This window comes from Rhinoderma darwinii, chromosome 2 (genome assembly GCF_050947455.1).
Source record: "Rhinoderma darwinii isolate aRhiDar2 chromosome 2, aRhiDar2.hap1, whole genome shotgun sequence".
Classification (NCBI taxonomy): domain Eukaryota; kingdom Metazoa; phylum Chordata; class Amphibia; order Anura; family Rhinodermatidae; genus Rhinoderma; species Rhinoderma darwinii.
The window spans coordinates 48,118,172-48,138,905 of NC_134688.1; the positions used below are offsets into that span (position 1 = coordinate 48,118,172).

Here is a 20,734-nt window from a genome sequence, read left to right on the forward strand (position 1 = left end):
AAAGAGCGAAAACCCTTCAAGCCAAAGTAATGGATGTTCTCCCTGCCAATTGTTCTTTCATATACCAGTCGGTAAGTTGAAAGCAATGAAATAGAGCAGTTCTAGTTGATAAAGATTGGGTAGCAATAAACGCCTGCCACATATTAAAGAAGTGCTTAGTGTTAAGGATCTGCCAGGCACAGCTTCTGTATCCACGCCCATAGGTAATCAGTCTGCACCTGCTTCTATGTCTGTGAGACTGACTCCATCTTCCACCACTCAGGATGGCAGGCTTAGGAGTGGGAGAGCCTATCACAGTCTGGCCAGACGGAGCTAGCTCCCGCCCTCTGTCTATTTATACCTGCATTTCCTGTTCCACCTTGCTTGTGAATCTTCTCTGTTGGTTTCCTGGCCCTGCTGCAGCTTCTGTACTATTTGATCCTGCTTCATATGACCCTGGCTTACTGACTACTCTTCTGCTCTGCGTTTGGTACCTCGTACACTCCTGGTTTTACTCGGCTTGTTCACTACTCTCCTGCTCTGCGTTTGGCACCTCGTACTCTCCTGCTTTGACTCGGCTCGTTTACTTCTCTTGTTGCCCACGGTGTTGCCGTGGGCAACTGCCCCGTTTCCCTTTGTTCTGTGTTTCCTTGTCTGGTTGTCTGTCGTGCACTTACAGAGTGTAGGGACCGTCGCCCAGTTGTACCCTGTCGCCTAGGGCGGGTCGTTGCAAGTAGGCAGGGACTGAGTGGCGGGTAGATTAGGGCTCGTCTGTTTCCCTATCCCTGTCATTACATATTCACAAGCCCATATACCTACTCTACCCTGGTCCCTCACACCACTATGGACCCCCTTGAGACCCTGGTTCAGCAAATGCAGGGTCTCTCCCTACAGGTCCAGGCCCTGGCTCAGAGGGTCAACCAGCCTAATGCTACCATGGTAGTGCCCCTCACCTCACCTCTTGAACCCCACCTCAAGTTGCCTGACCGGTTCTCAGGGGACCGGAAGACTTTTCTCTCCTTTCGTTTAAAGCCCCACTCCTCAGGTTCTGAGAGCCAGCGGGTGGGTATAATTATGTCCCGGCTCCAGGAAGGGCTCCAAGAATGGGCCTTCTCCTTGGCTCCTGACGCCCCTGAACTTTCCTCCGTTGAGCTTTTCTTTTCTGCTCTCGGACTCATTTATGACGAGACTGACAGGACTGCCTTTGCCGAGAGTCAGCTGGTGACCTTACGTCAGGGTAAGAGACCTGTTGAGGAGTATTGCTCTGACTTTAGGAAGTGGTGCGTAGCTTCTCGGTGGAATAACCCTGCCTTAAGGTGCCAGTTTAGGTTGGGTCTGTTGAACGTCCTGAAAGACCTGCTAGTTAGCTATCCCTCTTCTGACTCCCTAGACCAGATTATGGCTTTAGCGGTACGACTTGACCGACGTCTCAGGGAACGACAACGTGAACGTTTATGTGTTTTCTCCTCTGACTCCCCCATGATGCCTCCCAAGGTTCTGTTGCTTCGTTCTTCCACGGAAGACTCGGAGGTACCCATGCAACTCGGGGCCTCCGTGTCCCCCCAACAACGTAGAGAGTTCCGCAGGAAGAATGGTCTCTGCTTCTATTGTGGGGATGACAAGCATCAAGTGAACACCTGTCCTAGGTGTAAGAATAAGCAGCCGGAAAACTTCTGCGCCTAAGTGATCATCGGGGAGGTCACTTGGGCACACAGGTATTTCCCGTAAATATGAAACGTAATAAAATCTTGCTTCCCTTTCAGGTCCCTTTTGGTGGTAGGTCTGCTACCGGCAGTGCCTTCGTGGATTCAGGGTCGTCTGCTAATATCATGTCTGTGGAATTTGCTATGTCTCTAGCTATGCCTTTGATTGATTTGCCTAAACCTGTCCCGGTAGTGGGTATCGACTCCACTCCTCTTGCTAATGGTTATTTTACACAGCATACCCCTGTTTTTGAACTCCTTGTTGGCTCCATGCATTTGGAGCAGTGCTCTGTACTGTTGATGCAGGGATTATCGTCCGATTTGGTTTTAGGCCTTCCCTGGTTGCAGTTGCATAATCCCACGTTTGACTGGAATACTGGGGAGCTTACCAAATTGGGTAATGAATGCTTGACGTCATGTTTTTCTGTTAATTCTATTTCTCCCCCTGAGGAGGTGAACACGCTACCTGAGTTTGTTCAGGACTTCGCTGATGTTTTCTCTAAGGAGGCCTCCGAAATGTTACCTCCTCATAGAGAATACGATTGCGCTATCGATTTGGTACCAGGAGCTAAGCTCCCTAAGGGTAGGATATTTAATCTCTCTTGTCCCGAACGTGAAGCCATGAGAGAGTATATCCAGGAATGCCTGGCCAAGGGTTACATTCGCCCCTCTACTTCTCCGGTAGGTGCTGGCTTCTTCTTCGTAGGGAAGAAGGATGGTGGTCTTAGGCCATGCATTGACTACCGTAACTTGAATAAGGTCACTGTAAGAAACCAGTATCCCCTTCCTTTGATTCCTGATCTCTTTAATCAGGTTCAGGGGGCCCAATGGTTCTCTAAGTTTGATCTACGGGGGGCGTATAACCTTATCCGCATCAAAGAGGGGGATGAGTGGAAGACTGCGTTTAACACCCCCGAAGGTCATTTAGAATACCTCGTCATGCCCTTTGGGTTGTGTAATGCTCCCGCGGTCTTCCAGAATTTCATAAATGAGATTTTAAGAGATTACCTGGGGCTATTTCTTGTAGTGTACCTTGATGACATACTTGTGTTTTCCAAGGACTGGTCCTCCCACATTGAGCATGTCAGGAAGGTGCTCCAGGTCCTTCGGGAAAACAAACTGTTTGCGAAGACCGAAAAATGTGTGTTTGGGGTGCAGGAGATACCATTTTTGGGTCAAATCCTCACTCCTCATGAATTCCGCATGGACCCCGCCAAGGTCCAGGCTGTGGCGGAATGGGTCCAACCTGCCTCCCTGAAGGCGTTACAGTGCTTCTTGGGGTTCGCTAATTATTACAGGAGATTTATTGCTAACTTCTCGGTCATCGCTAAGCCTCTTACGGACCTCACTCGCAAGGGTGCTGATCTCCTCCACTGGCCTCCTGAGGCTGTCCAGGCTTTTGAGGCCCTTAAGAAGTGCTTTATTTCGGCCCCGGTGTTGGTTCAGCCCAACCAAATGGAGCCATTTATCGTGGAGGTTGACGCGTCCAAGGTGGGAGTGGGGGCTGTCTTGTCCCAGGGTACCAGGTCCCTCACCCATCTCCGTCCCTGTGCCTACTTCAAGAAGGATGTTTTCGCCCACTGAGAGTAACTATGATATTGGCAACCGCGAACTCTTAGCCATTAAATGGGCATTTGAAGAGTCGCGCCACTTCCTGGAGGGGGCTAGGCACCAGGTAACGGTCCTTACCGACCACAAGAATCTGGTTTTCCTAGAATCTGCCCGGAGGCTAAACCCGAGACAAGCTCGATGGGCGTTATTTTTTACCAGATTCAATTTTTTGGTTTCCTATAGGGCTGGGTCTAAAAATATTAAGGCTGATGCACTGTCGCGTAGCTTCATGGCCAGCCCTCCTTCGGAGGAAGATCCTGCTTGTATTTTTGCCTCCAGGTATAATCATTTCCTCTATTGATTCTGATTTAGTCTCTGAAATTGCTGCTGATCAAGGTTCAGCTCCCGGGAACCTTCCTGAGAACAAGCTGTTTGTTCCCCTGCAATTCCGGCTAAGGGTACTTAGGGAAAATCATGACTCCGCACTATCTGGTCATCCAGGCATCCTGGGTACCAAGCACCTCATTGCCAGAAACTATTGGTGGCCTGGGTTGCCTAAAGACGTTAAGGCCTACGTCGCCGCTTGTGAGGTTTGTGCTAGGTCCAAGACTCCCAGGTCCCGACCAGCGGGCTTACTACATTCTTTGCCCATTCCCCAGAGACCTTGGACCCATATCTCCATGGATTTTATCACGATTTTCTTCCATCTCAAGGCAAGTCAGTGGTGTGGGTTGTAGTAGACCGCTTCAGTAAGATGTGCCACTTTGTGCCCCTCAAAAAACTACCCAATGCTAAGACGTTAGCTACCTTGTTTGTCAAACACATCCTGCGTCTCCATGGGGTCCCTGTCAATATTGTTTCTGACAGAGGGGTACAATTTGTTTCTTTGTTTTGGAGAGCCTTCTGTAAAAAGTTGGAGATTGATCTGTCCTTCTCCTCTGCCTTCCATCCTGAAACTAATGGCCAAACCGAGAGGACTAATCAGTCTCTAGAACAATATTTAAGGTGTTTTATCTCTGACTGTCAATATGATTGGGTCTCATTCATTCCCCTCGCCGAATTTTCCCTTAATAACCAGGTCAGTAACTCGTCAGGGGTCTCCCCCTTTTTCTGTAATTTTGGGTTTAATCCACGGTTCTCCTTCGTTTCACCTGGTAGTTCCAACAATCCCGAGGTAGAGGTCGTTCATCGGGAACTGTGCACAGTCTGGGCCCAGGTTCTGAAGAACCTAGAGGCGTTCCAGAGCATACAAAAAACTCAGGCAGATAGAAGACGTTCTGCTAACCCCTTGTTTATGGTCGGCTATCTGGTGTGGCTATCGTCTAAGAACTTGCGCCTTAAAGTCCCGTCCAAGAAGTTTGCTCCCCGGTTTATAGGGCCGTACAAGGTCATTGAAGTCCTCAATCCTGTCTCCTTCCGACTGGAGTTGCCCCCATCTTTTCGAGTACACGACGTGTTTCATGCCTCCCTCCTTAAACGCTGCTCCCCGTCCTTGGCTCCCTCGAGGAAACCTCCTGTCCCCGTTCTCACCCCTGAGGGGGTAGAATTCGAGGTGGCCAAGATTGTGGACAGCAAGATGTTCCAAGGCTCCCTCCAGTACCTGGTCCATTGGAGAGGATACGGGCCTGAGGAGAGGACTTGGGTACCCGCCCGGGATGTTCACGCTGGGGTATTGGTCAGGAGGTTCCACCTTCGTTTCCCCAATAAACCAGGTCCATCTAGAAAGGGTCCGGTGGCCCCTCATAAAAGGGGGGTACTGTTAAGGATCTGCCAGGCACAGCTTCTGTATCCACGCCCATAGGTAATCAGTCTGCACCTGCTTCTATGTCTGTGAGACTGACTCCATCTTCCAACACTCAGGATGGCAGGCTTAGGAGTGGGAGAGCCTATCACAGTCTGGCCCGCCCTCTGTCTATTTATACCTGCATTTCCTGTTCCACCTTGCTTGTGAATCTTCTCTGTTGGTTTCCTGGCCCTGCTGCAGCTTCTGTACTATTTGACCCTGCTTCATATGACCCTGGCTTACTGACTACTCTTCTGCTCTGCGTTTGGTACCTCGTACACTCCTGGTTTTACTCGGCTTGTTCACTACTCTCCTGCTCTGCGTTTGGCACCTCGTACTCTCCTGGTTTGACTCGGTTCGTTTACTTCTCTTGTTGCTCACGGTGTTGCCGTGGGCAACTGCCCCGTTTCCCTTTGTTCTGTGTTTCCTTGTCTGGTTGTCTGTCGTGCACTTACAGAGTGTAGGGACCGTCGCCCAGTTGTACCCTAGGGCGGGTCGTTGCAAGTAGGCAGGGACTGAGTGGCGGGTAGATTAGGGCTCGTCTGTTTCCCTATCCCTGTCATTACACTTAGTTTGTCTTTCTTTATTGAGTAGTGTTTCTATCCAATCCATTCTAAGAGGAACTCAACCTTGCCCTTAATGAGACCTATGGCAGGTGGTGTCCAACAGTGTAAAATATTTTTCCGGGTAGCGGCTCCCAGACAAATAATATCCACTATCATGTCTAGACCAGGAGACCTCCGATTGGTCATCAATGACAGCAATTAAAGTCCATTCAGGTGTAATGGAAACTGACATATCAAAGGTATCCTTAAGATTTTGAGACACCAGCTGCTATACTTCCGAATGAATGAATTTCCAGGCACGCTCAATGACAATGAAAGATATCAGCCTGAGGGGCTGAGCATTTAGAGTAAACATAAAGACCTGTGGGCGACAATTTAGATTGTGTCCAGGGTGTTATGTGGAAGATCATTATAGCCATTATTTTATAATTATTATAAGGCAAAATAGAATTAATATGTCTTGTACCGTAAGAGAGGGCAGCTGAGACGTCCACTCGCCTGGATCTGGAGAAGTGTAAGACCAACTAATAGCAGGTTTTATGATCTTATAAATAGATTTTAATGAGAAGGGAGAAAACCTTGCTTTAAGGCACATCAAATCTAGGAAATTACCTCTAGACTCTTAGGGTATGTTCACACGCAAACGTAAAATACGTCTGAAATTACGGAGCTTTTTTCAGGCGAAAACAGCTCCTGAATTTCAGACGTTTTGACAAGTGCTCGCGTTTTCCCGGCGTCCATTACGGAAGTAATTGGAGCTGGTTTTCAATGGAGTCAATGAAAAACGGCTCCAATTATGTCCCAAGAAGTGACATGCACTTCTTTGAGGCGGCCGTCTTTTTACGCGCCGTCTTTTGACAGCGGCGCGTAAAAAAAAAAGCCCGTCTGCACAGAACATCGTAAGACCCATTGAATTCAATGGGCAGATGTTTGCCGACGGTTTGGAGCCGTTATTTTGGCCGTAATTCCAGGCGTAAAACGCCTGAATTGCGTCCGTAAATAGGGCGTGTGAACATACCCTTAGGAAATGAGTCGTAAGATAGACTCTGTAAAATGTTTTATTTGTAATTAAAGGGAACCTGTCATCAGTATTTCACCTATTGAACTTTACTTATCTCTCACTGGCCGCTGCTATAAAAAGTTCATTGCCGTTATCCTCTCTCCTAAACTCCTCCTCCGAATGTAAATAACGGTCTGCAAACATTTTGCGCCTTTTATCTTAATAATCCGTTGTCCCTTTGTGCGCACACCCCAGAAGAGGACATCAATGCACAAGCGCGGGATTTTGTGTGCTGGGGGAATGCGAGGAGCAGTCAATTAAAGGTAAGGAGGCGGCGGGTAAACTTGGAAAGACTTGCGGAATGAAGATATGACTCTTTTCAAACAAAGATTTGACTCTTTTCAAACAAAGATATGACTCTTTTATGCTCATTTGCATATGGTGTGGGAACACTAAAAAACTGAATATTAAACCTACACAACTGACTAAGAAGGCAATTATAGGATATATAGAAATGTTTTTTCACCCACTACCACCAGGTATTGCTGGTTTAATAGGTGAAATGCTGGTGACAGGTTCCCTTTAAGGAAATCTATTTCTGACCAACAGGGAATATTTAAAGGATGCATTGTGTCATAAGGATTCAACTAACACATAGATATAGAAATTTGCAGGCCAATATAGTAACGAGATCAGAGGATTATATCCAATGAAGGCCCCCCAGGTCTGTCATCTTTGTGCTCTTATCTGCTCTTATGAAACCTCCCAGAAAAACACATTTCCCATTTTTCACTAAAAGTCATGAATTAAAAAAATAAATAAATAAACATAATTGGTATTGCCACGTCCATAAAAGTACAAACAATTACAATATAGCATTATTTAACGGACACGGTAAACGCCGTAAAAAAAAATTATTCCAAAATAAATTTCCAAAAGTTTCTTAGTACATTATATGGTACATTAAATGGTGCCATTAAAAATGACAACTCGTCCCGCAAAAAAAAAAAAGCTTTCATACGGCAATGTCAATGGAAAAAGAAAAAAAGGTATGGCTCTTCGAAGGCAAGGAAGGAAAAACGAAAAAAACAAAAATGGCTATCAGTGTTTTTAGTGTTGTCAAAATACTTTCGATAACCTATGAGAGCAACAAATATGCAAAAATTACACATCAATTCTTCTCAGACTTTACAATCCACAACACACTCTAACAGAAATTTATTTAACCCCTTAATGACCTGGCCAACTTTTTTTTTTTCCTCCACGCCTTCCAAAAGCTATAACTTTTTTATTTTTCTGTCGACATAGGTCTTATTTTTTGTGCGACGAGGTGTAGTTTTTCATGGCACCATTTAATTTATTATATAAAGTACTGGGAAACTGAAAACAAATTCTTTATGAGTCGAAATTGTCAAAATAAAGCAATTCTGCCATTGTTGTTTGGGTTTCGTTTTTACGGTGTTCATCGTGTGGTAAAAACACATATTAACTTTATTCTATGGGTTGATACCATTAGGGTATGTTCACAGGGCAGCGTCCATAACGGCTGAAATTACGGGGCAGTTTTCAGGAGAAAACAGCACCGTAATTTCAGCCGTAATGGCATTTTGAAGCGCTATTTCGCTGCGTCCATTACGGACGTAAATGGAGCTGTTTTTCCATAGAGTCAATGGAAAACGGCTCCATTTACGTCTGAAGAAGTGACAGGCACTTTTTTGACGCGGGCGTCTTTTTTACGCCCGGCCTTTTGACAGCGGGGCGTAAAAAAACTGACCGTCTGCACAGCACATCGTAAGACCCATTCTAATGAATGGGCAGATGTTTGCCGACGCTTTGGAGCCACTATTTCGGATGTAATTCGGGGCAAAAACGCCCGAATTACGTCCGTAAATAGTGTGTGTGAACATACCCTTACAGCGATACTAAATTGATATAGTTTTTTTGTGTTTTACCATTTTTACAAAGAAAAAACTATTTGTTAAAAAAATTAGCTTTGTATCGCCACATTCTGAGAGCCATACGTTTTTTATTTTTCCATCGAATGGGTGGTATGAGGGCAAACTCTAGTTTTTATTGGTGCTATTTTGGGGTGCATGTGACTCTTTGATCAAAAAGCTAAGGTGACTAAAAAACAGCAATTCTAGCGGTTTACTTTTTTTTTTACAGTGTTTATCGTGCGTGTTAAATTATTATATTGTAATAGTTTAGACTATTATGGATGCGGTGATACCGGTTATGTTAATTTTTATCTTTTTAACATTACTTTAGTGAAAAAATGGGAAAGAACGTTTTTTTAAATTTTTGTATTTTTTTCTACATCAATGTACACCTTTGAAATCTATCAGTGTGTTTGGTACAACTTTATAAATACTTTTTATTAAAAATTATTTTTTACTGTTTATCTTTCATATCTAAGTTATGAAGTTAGATGTGATCGGTAATAGCTCGATCCTGCAGGACCTGCTGACACTGAGCCCGTCAGAGCCGCTGACCTGACGGATACAGGTTTCAGCGCTAGATACAGCTGCTCTGTATAAAGGATACAAAGCAGCTGCAACTCAAAAAGTAAAAATATATGCGTAGTTTTTATAACAATTATATATTTTTTTTTAACTACTCCTACGGGACTTGAACCAGCGATCGATTGCAAGCGTTGGATCGCTTGTACTATATATTGCAGTACTAATGTATTGCAGTATATCGTGATTTTGACAGGCTTTTATTAAGTCCTGCCACTGGCAAGGCTTAATAAGAGCACAAAGATGGCAGACCTAGGGGCCTGCCATGATCGTGGCATCTAAGGGGTTAAACGGGCGGGAATCAAAGTGATCTTTGATTCCGTCTGTTGAAGTGAGGTGTGAGCTGTATTACACAGCCGACACCCGCTGAGTATGGAGCACACTTAGCCCGTGAGCACGCTCCATACTTCCCTTTAACGCTTGACATGTACATGTATGTGACAATGCGTTAAGTGGTTAAATAATGTGAACATAAAAGTATACATACCACATTGGACTGGAGCTTGGGTGGTGCAAACAATCCTACTGCAGGTTCGCAGGATTGAAATGATAGATCTGCAGCTTTCTCTTGTGCTCCACCAAAGCCTAGAAAATGACGCTTTCGTTTTGATTGTGCAGCTCCAAACAGTGACCCACCTCGGGCTCCACCTAGTTCTCTTATAGGCATTGGGGGAATGCTGATTTTTGAACCAAACAATGACGAACTTGATCCTTCTACCTGTAATTTAGGAAAACTGAGATCCTGCTATGGAAAACACATAAAACTATGTATTATAATCAATTATTGTCATACAAAATGCATACAAACATCTGTTACAATACATACATACATGTCAAAGCACAATGGTACTGGGGGAAAAAAATGTGCATAATACATTAACAGCCTATACAATCTTCTACCATATTACGTGGGGATAATATCTGTAACCAACCCCAGCAGACTAACTTCTTTTACACTTTGTGCAAATATCACTAGCAAACCTAGGCATCTACACCAACCCAACAGGGGTTAAATATACTCTATGGAGTCACTTGACCTGTATAAGTTGGTCTCTAGCAGTGATCACTGTGGATCGCCATCTAGAAGTTCGTTTCTCAACATGTAAAGTAAATGGACCCATTTAAAAAAGACATCAGGTATGCCCAATCGTTTCAGTGTTTCCCCAAAAAAGTGACACTCAGTGAAAACCTAATTCAGTGTTTAACAGATGGTGAATAATAACGCCGAGCACTACCAGGACATGTGAATCAAAGTTCCCCTTCCTCTATTACACTTGGTGCAAATATCACTAGCAAATGTTTTTGTTCCCTGTGCTCTATTCTAGAGTTAAGGGATTGGAGTGAGTCTTCCCGACTCTCTGACAGAATCTAGTAACCTCTTATTATGTTCAGTCACTTAACACAATGAGGTCCAGAGACATCTAGAGAGAGTGCAGCCTCGTATCAATAGCTCACATAAATATGTCTAATATGGCCTTGGCTATATCTAGTAGTTTAGGCGCCAGGAGATGGTGGATCATCAGTGTCATTACTGGAGGACGACTGGGAGACCTTATATTGCTTTTATATATGCTTTTCATGACAGATTGGGTGGTATGTAGAATGTCAACGGCTTAATCTGGAGGCCAAAATATAGTGGAGCTGTCATGTCAGTGGCTGCGGGCTGTCAGCTCCATTCTCCATCTGACAGCCGCAGCCACAAGTCGGTAAGCACTGGCCCCAGCCTCCTCCTCAGGAGAAGCCAGTGCTCGCGTCTACTCACCAATGCAGAATCCCGTAGGGTGCGCGCGCACGCCCGTGCCCACTCTTAAAGGGGCAGCGCGCACACCGGACCTCGTTCGTGAACTTTGACCCGTGAGTACTCTGGATTATAAGAGGGGTCCAGCCCCCTAGTTCTATGCCTGAGTTTTGTTGTTGTATTCCTAGTCTGTCTTGCAAATGGTCCCCTAGTGTTTCCTGCTCCCAGTGTTTCCTGTTCCTGTTCCTGTATCCTGATCTAGTGCCATGCTTGCTCTAGCCGTGCTGTGCTGTATTCTATGCCTGACCTGATTCTCCACACCTGACGTCCACCTGCTGCCAAGTTCCTGCCTAGCCTGCCTTGCTACTGTCCGAGCTGCCACAGGTACCCTATGCAAACTATAGACTCTGACCTGCGTCCTGTTGGCCAGCTGCCTTACCGCCAAGACGATACGGCCCAGTGGGTCCACGAACCCCTCGTGACAGGAGCCAATAAGTGTCAGAAGTAGATGCCGGTGGGCAGTATTAATTACATATTAAAGGTCATTGTCTTAAGTCACAAAAGAAGTCAGTGTGAAATTGATGGTCCTGCCAAGTGACGGCAGTAGAAAATAACGCAATTCCTGTTGTCAAGCATATTCCCAGGACAGATAGGAGATTATTATAAAATTCCAAGCATTTCCATTAGAGAACGGTTAAGGGCTGAACATAAACTGCAATGTGTTCGTGTGAAACAAGGTGGTCGCTATTAGCACCAAAAATAAAACATATGCCTACAATATTTTGTACCTCACTGTACACCATTGGTTATATGTCCAATAACTGTGGAGGTGATTGACCCACTACAATGAGAGACTTGATTCTTAGGGATTAATGGCCGGTCCAGGATAAAATAGAAATGGCGTCTAGGCCTACCAGCTAGCAGGTGAACGAGTGACTCTCACATCAAAGCTGAAGTCTGGAGAGTAGGGACGCGGCAAGGGTATTGTCAGTCTTAGGGGAGCCTTACCCAGCAAGGTCCAGGGTCTCTTTTGGCTATTTTATACTGGCCTCTGCTGCTTCCAACTCCAACGCTTTCATGGTGAGTGAGTGAGAACTCAAGGCCTGTCTTTACACCACACATGCAGGTTAGCGTTTGCGGTGCTGAGACTGCTGGTTTGGATCCGGGGATTCTGCAGTACATCAGTGAGGGTGCTGTCTGCTGTAGGGATGCTCTTCAGGAACGTTAAGGAGCCTTTCCCTGCTGATAGACAGCCTTTGGAGAAGATTATAGCTCAGGTCTGCAGGAGTTCTGGATAGATGCAGCTATTTTGTAGCATCCTCATACTATTACCTTCTAATAGGTGCGGGTCCAACTACCAGGACCCCACTGATCCTGAAAAAGAAAGGGTCTTAGTGCTACGGCCCCTTCACCATTTTTCCCTGCCGAGCGGCGCTCGTGGCCACCCGCTGTGCAGGGAACTGCAGCACGGCTCGCTTCCAGTAATGCCTGCTTCTCTGGTAGTCTAGAATAGTGGAAGGTTAATAGCTGCTTCCCAGGTGGCATTACTGTCTTCACTCTCTTACAGGTAGCTGAACGTGATGTGCTCAGCACATTTTGGTAGGTAAACAGCAGTTTTACCTGCAAAAACCATGCAGACATAAACAAGCATATAAAAACTGTGTCGTTTTGCCATAAAACTGCTTGTCGGTGCAGTTTTCTGCTGCTATGTGTGGCCTTACCCTTAATGATTGAGGTTTAAATAAGACAGGATCCTCAAAAATCCTCCCCAATGATGTTCCAATCATTTAATCTCATTTGGTCCAGATGTCTCGTATGCCGCAGGCCTAAATCGGCCAATAGCCTATGAGAGAGAATGGCGTTTCTTGCCTGGATCCACTGACCAGCACCACTTTTAACTGTATCCGTATTCTTAGATAGAGTTGAAGCCTATGATAGAACTGGAAGCTGCCCTTCCATTCTCTCTCGTAGGCTACAGGCCGCTACGACACACCGGGACCACGCACGGGGCCGTCAGCTGCATTGCAATGCCTGTCTCAGCCACTCTACTCGTTATTGGATGCGGGTTAGGCGAGTATAATTTTTATTATTTTCTGGTGAACAGAGGGGGCACTTTTTCCTATTAAGAGGCACAAAGGTGGGCATTTCACATGATTACTGCTAGGAGGGCAAAAAATTAGGCATTATTACTGTGTTGGGACAAAAATGTGGCACTGTTACTGCCGGCGCACAAACGAGGGATTATTACTGCCCAGGATGCCCAGGATGCACTATTACCCATTAGGGGAAAAATTACTGTGTAAGGGCACAAAGGTAGGCATTATTACTGTGTGGAGGTATAAAGGGTGGCACTACTATTCAGTGGGGCTCTAAGAGGAGCACTATTACTGTATGGGACCACTGAGGAGGTTATTATTACTGTGTGTGGTACTATTACTGTGTAGGATACAAAAGGGGACACTAAGACTGTGTGGAGCACAAAGAGGGGCATTATTACTGTGTGGAGCAAAAACAAAGCTATATTTTAAAAACTGCAATAAATATATAGTTTTTCATATTGTGGTTGCAAATCTCGTTCTGTTCATGTGATATTGTCAATTTGAACGTTCGAGGGAAGATCTCAACAAATTAACTACCAAGAGAGACAGCGCCAAAGGGGGATTGCCCTTTCCCTTTGCATCTACTTTAACTCTATAACGGTACCCTGGTGGTCCCCGTACGAATCCCGGGCTGCAGTCCTCTCTACCCAGATATACGCTTCAGGACGTTGTGCTCCTAGCCATCAGGTGAGCACAACTCAAGCACCCTTAATCCTATGTCCAGAAATCTTTTGGGATGATGCACCATATTCACAGTGTATTTTTTTTGTCTTCCTTCAAACATGGGGCACGAACAGGGCACTTTTATTGCACTTATTTTCAGTGGCACTATCTTTGTGGTACTATTGTTTTCAGGGCAACAATCTGTATTTTACGATTATTTTTGAGGTAACTTTAGTGATTATGCATTATTTATGAAACACATTAATTGGTGTCAATGGGGCAGCAACAGGCACAGCGTTGGCGGTAGCAGCAGGATGGGGAGTTTGTGTATGTGATGAAAAGGTGGGGAGGGTGCTAGCAAAGCCAGGATCCAAAACATGTCTGGGCAGCAAACTGCAGAGCGGTGACTAGAAGAAGTCTTCATGTTGGAATGAAATGGGGAAGGCGAATGACTATTATCTGAGAAAACTAGCCATTGGTTTTAACTGTACTGTGTTCACATACACGGTTTGCAGACTGCCTGTGTAGAACTGGTATCTACCACTATATGCTCACTGTATGCTGGTGGTAATATTGGTGTTTGTTAAGAGGTTTTTATTCATTAACAGAATGGTAGTATTATTTAGTTACTATGTTATTATTCATTCACTATAGTAGTATTATTGGCCCCTTGTATAGTGGTATTATTGGTAATATTAGTCTTATTATAGTGTTATTATTTGGTAACTATGATTCTACTATTTAGATGTATACTGTAATACATAGATAGTACTTATGAAGAGGCAATGTATTACCTCACAGAACTGTTTTTCATGATAAACTAATATCCAAGGTCAGTGTACTGCTGAGGTTGTGTGTCTAAGCCTGTCGTGTGTTATTCAAGTTGTCTTATAGCTTTGCTAAAGAATTTTTATTTTCGAGGGAAGAGGGAGCAAAACATATGCCTTGGGGCCTGTGTCCCTGATCATCCTACAATGTTGCTATGTGGAAGGAGTATCAGCTTTTTATCTTATTTTCAGGGAAAGGAAAAATTAGGCTGTTCTATCTCGGCCCACCTCTGTTTTCTCCACTCCAACCATTAGCTAGTCCAAGTCCCAGGTGTGGCATATTAGGGGGAACTTACAGGTCAGATATTTTAGCAGGGGGAGGAACAAGGGCCCATACTATAGAACCAGTTGTACTGTGCGGATGGGGTTGCCATAATACTTTGGATGACCTAAAAGAGCAACAAATATGCATGAATTAGACTCTGTTCACATAACGTTTTTCCCTTATGGTCAGCCTCCCAACAGCCGACGTATGATAAATGAGTCCCCTTGGTATATGTCGGGTTATATGCGTACTGATACCTTTTTTTATTTAACTGTAAGAAATAGTGTAGTCGACTACCTTATTCAATACAAAGGCATCCCGCAAAAAAGGTACTATGTGAGGTATACTTTTTTTTTAGAATGGGTACCTATGGGGAACGTATGCCACTGTATGCCTATACAACGGCATAAGTCAGAGACTTCCTTTAGAGGTATAAGTTTGGAGCATTTCAGCGCAGTCTGAAATTATGCATCAATTCTCCCCATGTATACTTTACAATTCACCATACTGTACATTGTAACAGAAATATTTTAACCCCTTAACGCTATCGGAGACTAGGGGAACCCTTTGCAGTCAGCCCTGTGGACCTAGAAAGGACCCCAGGGCTGTCTGTTCAGTTTGCCTGCTGTTAGGGCACACTAAATTTCTTCAGGATAAAACAAGGGCTTGTATAGCCGGGTCCATGAAATAAAATAGTTATGGCTGCTAGAAGGCAAAAATGCTTTTAGTACAATGCCGGCCTGATAGATAGTTGTAATATTACCAGACAGTGTAGGCACAGCGTACTCCAGCCACTGGCTCAGACACCAGAAGATACTTACCCACCAGTAATACAGTACATCTAGGAATTTTGCCTTATTGATTACATACGGTCAGGCAGCATTGATAATTTTAATAATGTGTGGTTTCTCTACTTTGTTCTAAACTGAACTAATAAACGTTATTTTTTAAACTAAACATTCTCTTGCATAGGTGTTTGGCAAGTAGGGATCTCTCTTGCCTTTGGCAAATAGTGTTTAGTATTGAAATAGATTCCTCTTCCTGAAATCTAGTCAAGCTGAGATTACACTACACAAAAGAATAATAGCTATGCAAGAGAATTTTTAGTTTAAAAAATAACTTTTATTAGTTCAGTTTAGAACAAAGTAGAGAAACCACAAAATATTACAATTATCAATGCTACCTGACAGTATGTAATCTATAAGGCAAAATGCCAAGATGTACTGTATTACCGGTGGGTAAGTATCTTCTGGTGTCTGAGCCAGTGGCTGGAGTACGCTGTGCCTATATTGTCTGGTAATATTACAACTATCTATCAGGCCAGCATTGTACTAAAAGCATTTTTGCCTTCTAGCAGCCATAACTATTTTATTTCATTGACCTGGCTATACAAGCACTTGTTTTTTCCTGAAGAAATTAAAACATTTTCCTGTGCTGTTTGTGGGTACAAAATAAGTTATGTAATTTATTTGTGCAGCATTAATACAGGAAAAAGCTTTTATTCTGTTTATTTTTTTTATCCCGTTCACGTTTCACGCTAAATAACATGTTAAATTAACTTTTCAGGTTTTTATGGTCGTATAGATATCAAATATGTGCAGGTTTCTTTTGTTTTTATGTAATTTATGGGCAATAAATAATATTTTATGCTATATAATGGCTTTTTTTGTGGAAAAAAATTACTATTTGATTTTTTCATAATTGCTTTTTTTTAATCTTATGAAGGGACAACTTTTTAACACCTTTATTTTATACTTAGAATATATTAGCATACTGCTGTATGCCAACACATTATACTGTGTCACTGACAAAGGCTGTTGTTAGGGGAACACATAGTGTGCCCTAACTGCAGGCAAACTGAACAGACAGCCCTGGGGTCCTTTCTAGGTCCATAGGGCAGACTGCAAAGGGTTCCCCTAGTCTCCGATAGCGTTAAGGTGTTAAAATATTTCTGTTACAATGTACAGTATGGTGAATTGTAAAGTATACATGGGGAGAATTGATGCATAATTTAAGACTGCGCTGAAATACTCCAAACTTATACCTCTAAAGGAAGTCTCTGACTTATGCCATTGTATAGGAATACAGTGGCACACGTTCCCCATAGGTGTCATCTGAACCCCCCCCCCCATAGAATGCAAGTGTCTTCGCCACGTCTGTTTGTTATCCTCTTAACACTGAAGCATAGTATTGTATCACTAGCAGCAGCTCTACAGCGGCTCTTAACTCCTGTGCTGTGTAACATGCAACAATAAATCTGTCTTCTCCCTCTGGTTACACAGCACGGGAGATAAGAGCCGATGTAGAGCTGCTGCTAGTGATACAATCCTATGAAGCAGTGCTTAGAGGGTATAGTACAGACATGGGTAAGACATTGCTTTTTATTGGGGGATATGATGTGAGGAGGCTGCAGGCAGCAGCAGCCTGACACAGACGTTACATACTCACTGTGTCAGAAGTATTCTGCTGCTGCTGCTTGACGCCTCCACTGGACTCAAAACTCCCGCTGCCTTTCATGAAGTCTCCACCCCTTGTCTCCTCCACACACGCTGTGACGCCGCTGTGGAGGAGGAGGAGGGATTGGCACTATGTGAACAGCGGACTCTTATATTTTTACTTTGATGTAAAGAATGTGCCCCGGCTCTGTGATGGGGACCTGTTCCTTTTACCAAAGGGAAATCATAAGGGCCCCACTGCTGTGATCAAATGAATTCCAGCAATGGAGAGTGGGCCCCCCCTTTTTTAAATTTATGCCTGGGCCCCTGACGGCAGTACCACCAGTACTGCCCTGATGGCGGCCCTGCCTACAAGGCATACAGGCTATGTGACACCCTTGCTAACAGGCAAGCCTATCTATACGCCAAATCTGCTTTAGACTCCTTCACACATGAAAAAGCTGTAACACAACTTGATGAATAAATATTTTAGATTGGGGGAATAAGCCAGGTCGCTTATTGGCGTCTTTAGCTAAACCCTACCAGAAGGCAACTAAGGTTCAGAAACTTGTTTCTCCGTCTGGTTGTATCATTACTGATCCTGCTATGATGTAGACATTTCTATTATGCTCTGTCTGAGGAATCACTTGTTAAAATTTTTCCCAGGGGTTCAGTTCGGAGAACAAGTTAACATGCACCTATAACCAAGGAAGAAATTGTTCTAGCCATAAATAAACCTATTCTATGGCCACCACTGTGCTGTTTTTTTATTTTTTCCAATATTATTATTATTCTTATTATTATTGGCCTGTTCTGTTGCATGTTAGGTGGAACTAATGGGCCAAATATTTTACAAGGAGGCCCCAGGTCCCATATTTCAGAACCAGGTGTACTGGTAAGGGCCCTTACAGATTTTTGCAGTGTTGCCAAAAATACTTTGGATGACACTGTACAATCCACCACAAACTGTAACAGAAATGTATTTAAACAATGTGAAGAGTATACAAACCGAAAATGGCACAGCCATGGGTAGTGGCAACAACTCTGCTTTAGATTGAAGTGATAGAACTTCAGTTTTCTCTTGGGCTAAATGAAGTCTATTCAGATACCAATTTTGTTTGGATTGTGCAGCCCCATACAATCTCTGTTCCTGTAATTTAGGAAATATGGGATTATGCTACAGAAAAGAATAGCAGCTATGTTTATAAATCAATAATTTTCTTACTAGATGCATTTTGCATAGAATTGTTGGTATTCACAAAAAGAATACACATAACAAAAGTCTGTCATGATAATTCAGCAACTGGCTCTTTGCACTACTATTAAAAGCCATGGAGATCATCATCAGAGGATAATAGTAAATGTCCTTTCCAGAAACATTCTGACTCAAGATATATTGGACCAACCAATTGTGGCCTTAAAAGGGTTGTCCAGGTGGTAAAAAAAAAAAGTATGGCTACACTATATGTGTTGAAATACAAAAAAAGACAATAGACAATCATCCGTCGGTCAGTGGTGCTGTACTTACTGGCATCACCACTGCGAGCAGTGATTGGCTGTAGCAGTCACATGCCGGCTGCCCCCATGTAAATAAAGGTCGCTGGTTAGCGTTTAGTTGGTATGAATTTTTCACAAGGTAGACTTGTTCCTCAAGGTTTGGCAACCGTGGTTGGATTACTCAAGGACGGTCTCCTAATATGTTGCAGGAAAAGGGGGAGGGTAGAGGAGGGATTGGGTTCTTTGTTTTTCTTCCCTGTCCTTTCAATTCAGTTTTTTTGTTATATTGCATCAAGTATACTATTATAGTATATGCCAATATTTTCGTTTAATTCATTGGTTTCTGTGACTTTGTAACTTTCCTATTGAAAGATTTCAATAAAAATGATTGCGGCCTCGGAGGCCATCTTGTGTGTCTGTGTCCCCAAAAGCTCCAGAGCCTAGGGTTGGTGGGAGAGACAACCTTGGGTAAAGAAGGACTTTCGTCTAAATTATCCATTCCCGTGACCATAGTGTCCGGCGAGAAAACGCATCGGGTCTCTGCCCCAATTCTGGACTGGAATTCTGGAGAGGTTCTCCAGTGGGGCTCCGAGTATCTCAACCGTTGCCTGGTACAGATTCGTTCGGCTCAGTCTCCCCTGCCTCGGTCCTTGGCAGGATTGCCCGGTCATTATTCTGCATTTTCGGATGTCTTCAGCAAGAAAGAGGCAGAGACAATGCCCTCACACCGTGCATATGCAATGGCGGATTATCATAGTGCGTTTTGGGTGGCCGCCAGGGGCCCGAGGCACCCCAGGGGACCATGGCCGCCCAAAGTACATTGTAGTTTTGTCGTGTTTTTGCCGCGAAACGCGGCAAAAACCACGACAACACTGCATTGTGTATGTCTTGCAAAAGGACCTATAGACATAAGGTCACATGATCTTATCTCTGAAGTTCTTACTACTGCTGGTCATATGACTGCAGGACCTTGAGCAGCAGCAGGAAGACTTCACAGAGAAGAGCTGCTATGTAAGTATAAGGGGATGGATTTGTTTAAGGGGTCTGTATTTAGGGGGTCTGGTGTGGGGTCTGTATTTAGGGGGCCTGGTTTGGGGACTGTATTTAGGAGGTTTGGTGTCTGTATTAGTTTAAGGGGTTTGTATTTAGGGGGTCTGGTCTGGGGTCTGTATCAGTTTAAGGAGTTTAGGGTCTGTATATTTAGGGGTCTGTTAGTTTAAGGGGTCTGGGGTCGGTATTTAGGGGGTCTGTAATAGTTTGAGGTCTGGGGTCTGTATTTAGGGGGTCTTGTCTGGGGTCTGTATTAGTTTATAGGGTCTATTTAGGGGGCCTGTTCTAGGGTCTGTATTAGTTTAGGGGTCTTTAGGGGGTCTGTATTTAGGGGTCTGGTTTGGGGTCTGTATTAGAATAGGGGGTCTGGTCTGGGGTCTGTATTACTTAAGGGAGCCAGGTCTGGTGTCGTTATTAGTGTAGGGTTCAGGTGTGGGGTCTGTATTTAGGGGGTCTGTATTAGTTTGAGGTCTGGTGTCTGTATTTAGGGGTCTGGTCTGGGGTCTGTATTAGTTTATGGGGTCTGTATTAGTTTAGGGGTCTTTATTTAGGAGTCTGTATTAGTTTAGGGGGTCTGGGGTCTGTATTAAGGGAGTCAGGTCTGGGGTCATTATTAGTTTAGGGGGTCAGGTCTGGGGTCTATTTAGGGGTCCGGTCTGAGGTCTGTGTTTATTTAGGGTGCTTGTTCTAGGGTCTGTATTTGTGTAGGGGGTTCTGGTCTGGGGACTGCAATAGTTTAGAAGATCTGGGTCTGTATGTATTCTATGAACTAGTCTGGGGTCCCAATGTATTAGTCTGAGTAAAAGGGGTTGTCCAGGCACATCGATAGGTCATCAGTATAAAAAACGGTCTGTGCCCGGTCAACCCCTTTAATGTATGGTCCTGGGCCTTGGTGTCTAAATTTGTGTGTTTCCATAGACGCTGGAAATGGCTGCAGAAGTGATGGGCAAAGATGTCTCATCAGGAGAAGTCGCCATAACAGTCTGCGTCAGATGGAGAAGGAAAGAAAACGGCTCCCATCAGAGAAGACGTCTCTTGTGAGTCACTGGATCTATAGGG

General features: G+C 44.2%; 1 protein-coding gene across 3 annotated transcripts in view; it reads right to left on the reverse strand.

Annotated features, from left to right (window-relative positions):
• Window positions 1-20,734, reverse strand: part of PARP4 (poly(ADP-ribose) polymerase family member 4) — a 221,456-nt gene that overhangs the window by 50,146 nt on the left and 150,576 nt on the right. For 2 of the 3 annotated variants that reach the window (XM_075851621.1, XM_075851619.1), the window contains exon 33: window positions 9,589-9,846. In XM_075851621.1, the coding sequence (XP_075707736.1) occupies window positions 9,589-9,846 (258 nt within the window). The remainder of the gene's footprint in view (window positions 1-9,588; window positions 9,847-20,734) is intronic. The other variant, XM_075851620.1, reaches the window with a different exon arrangement.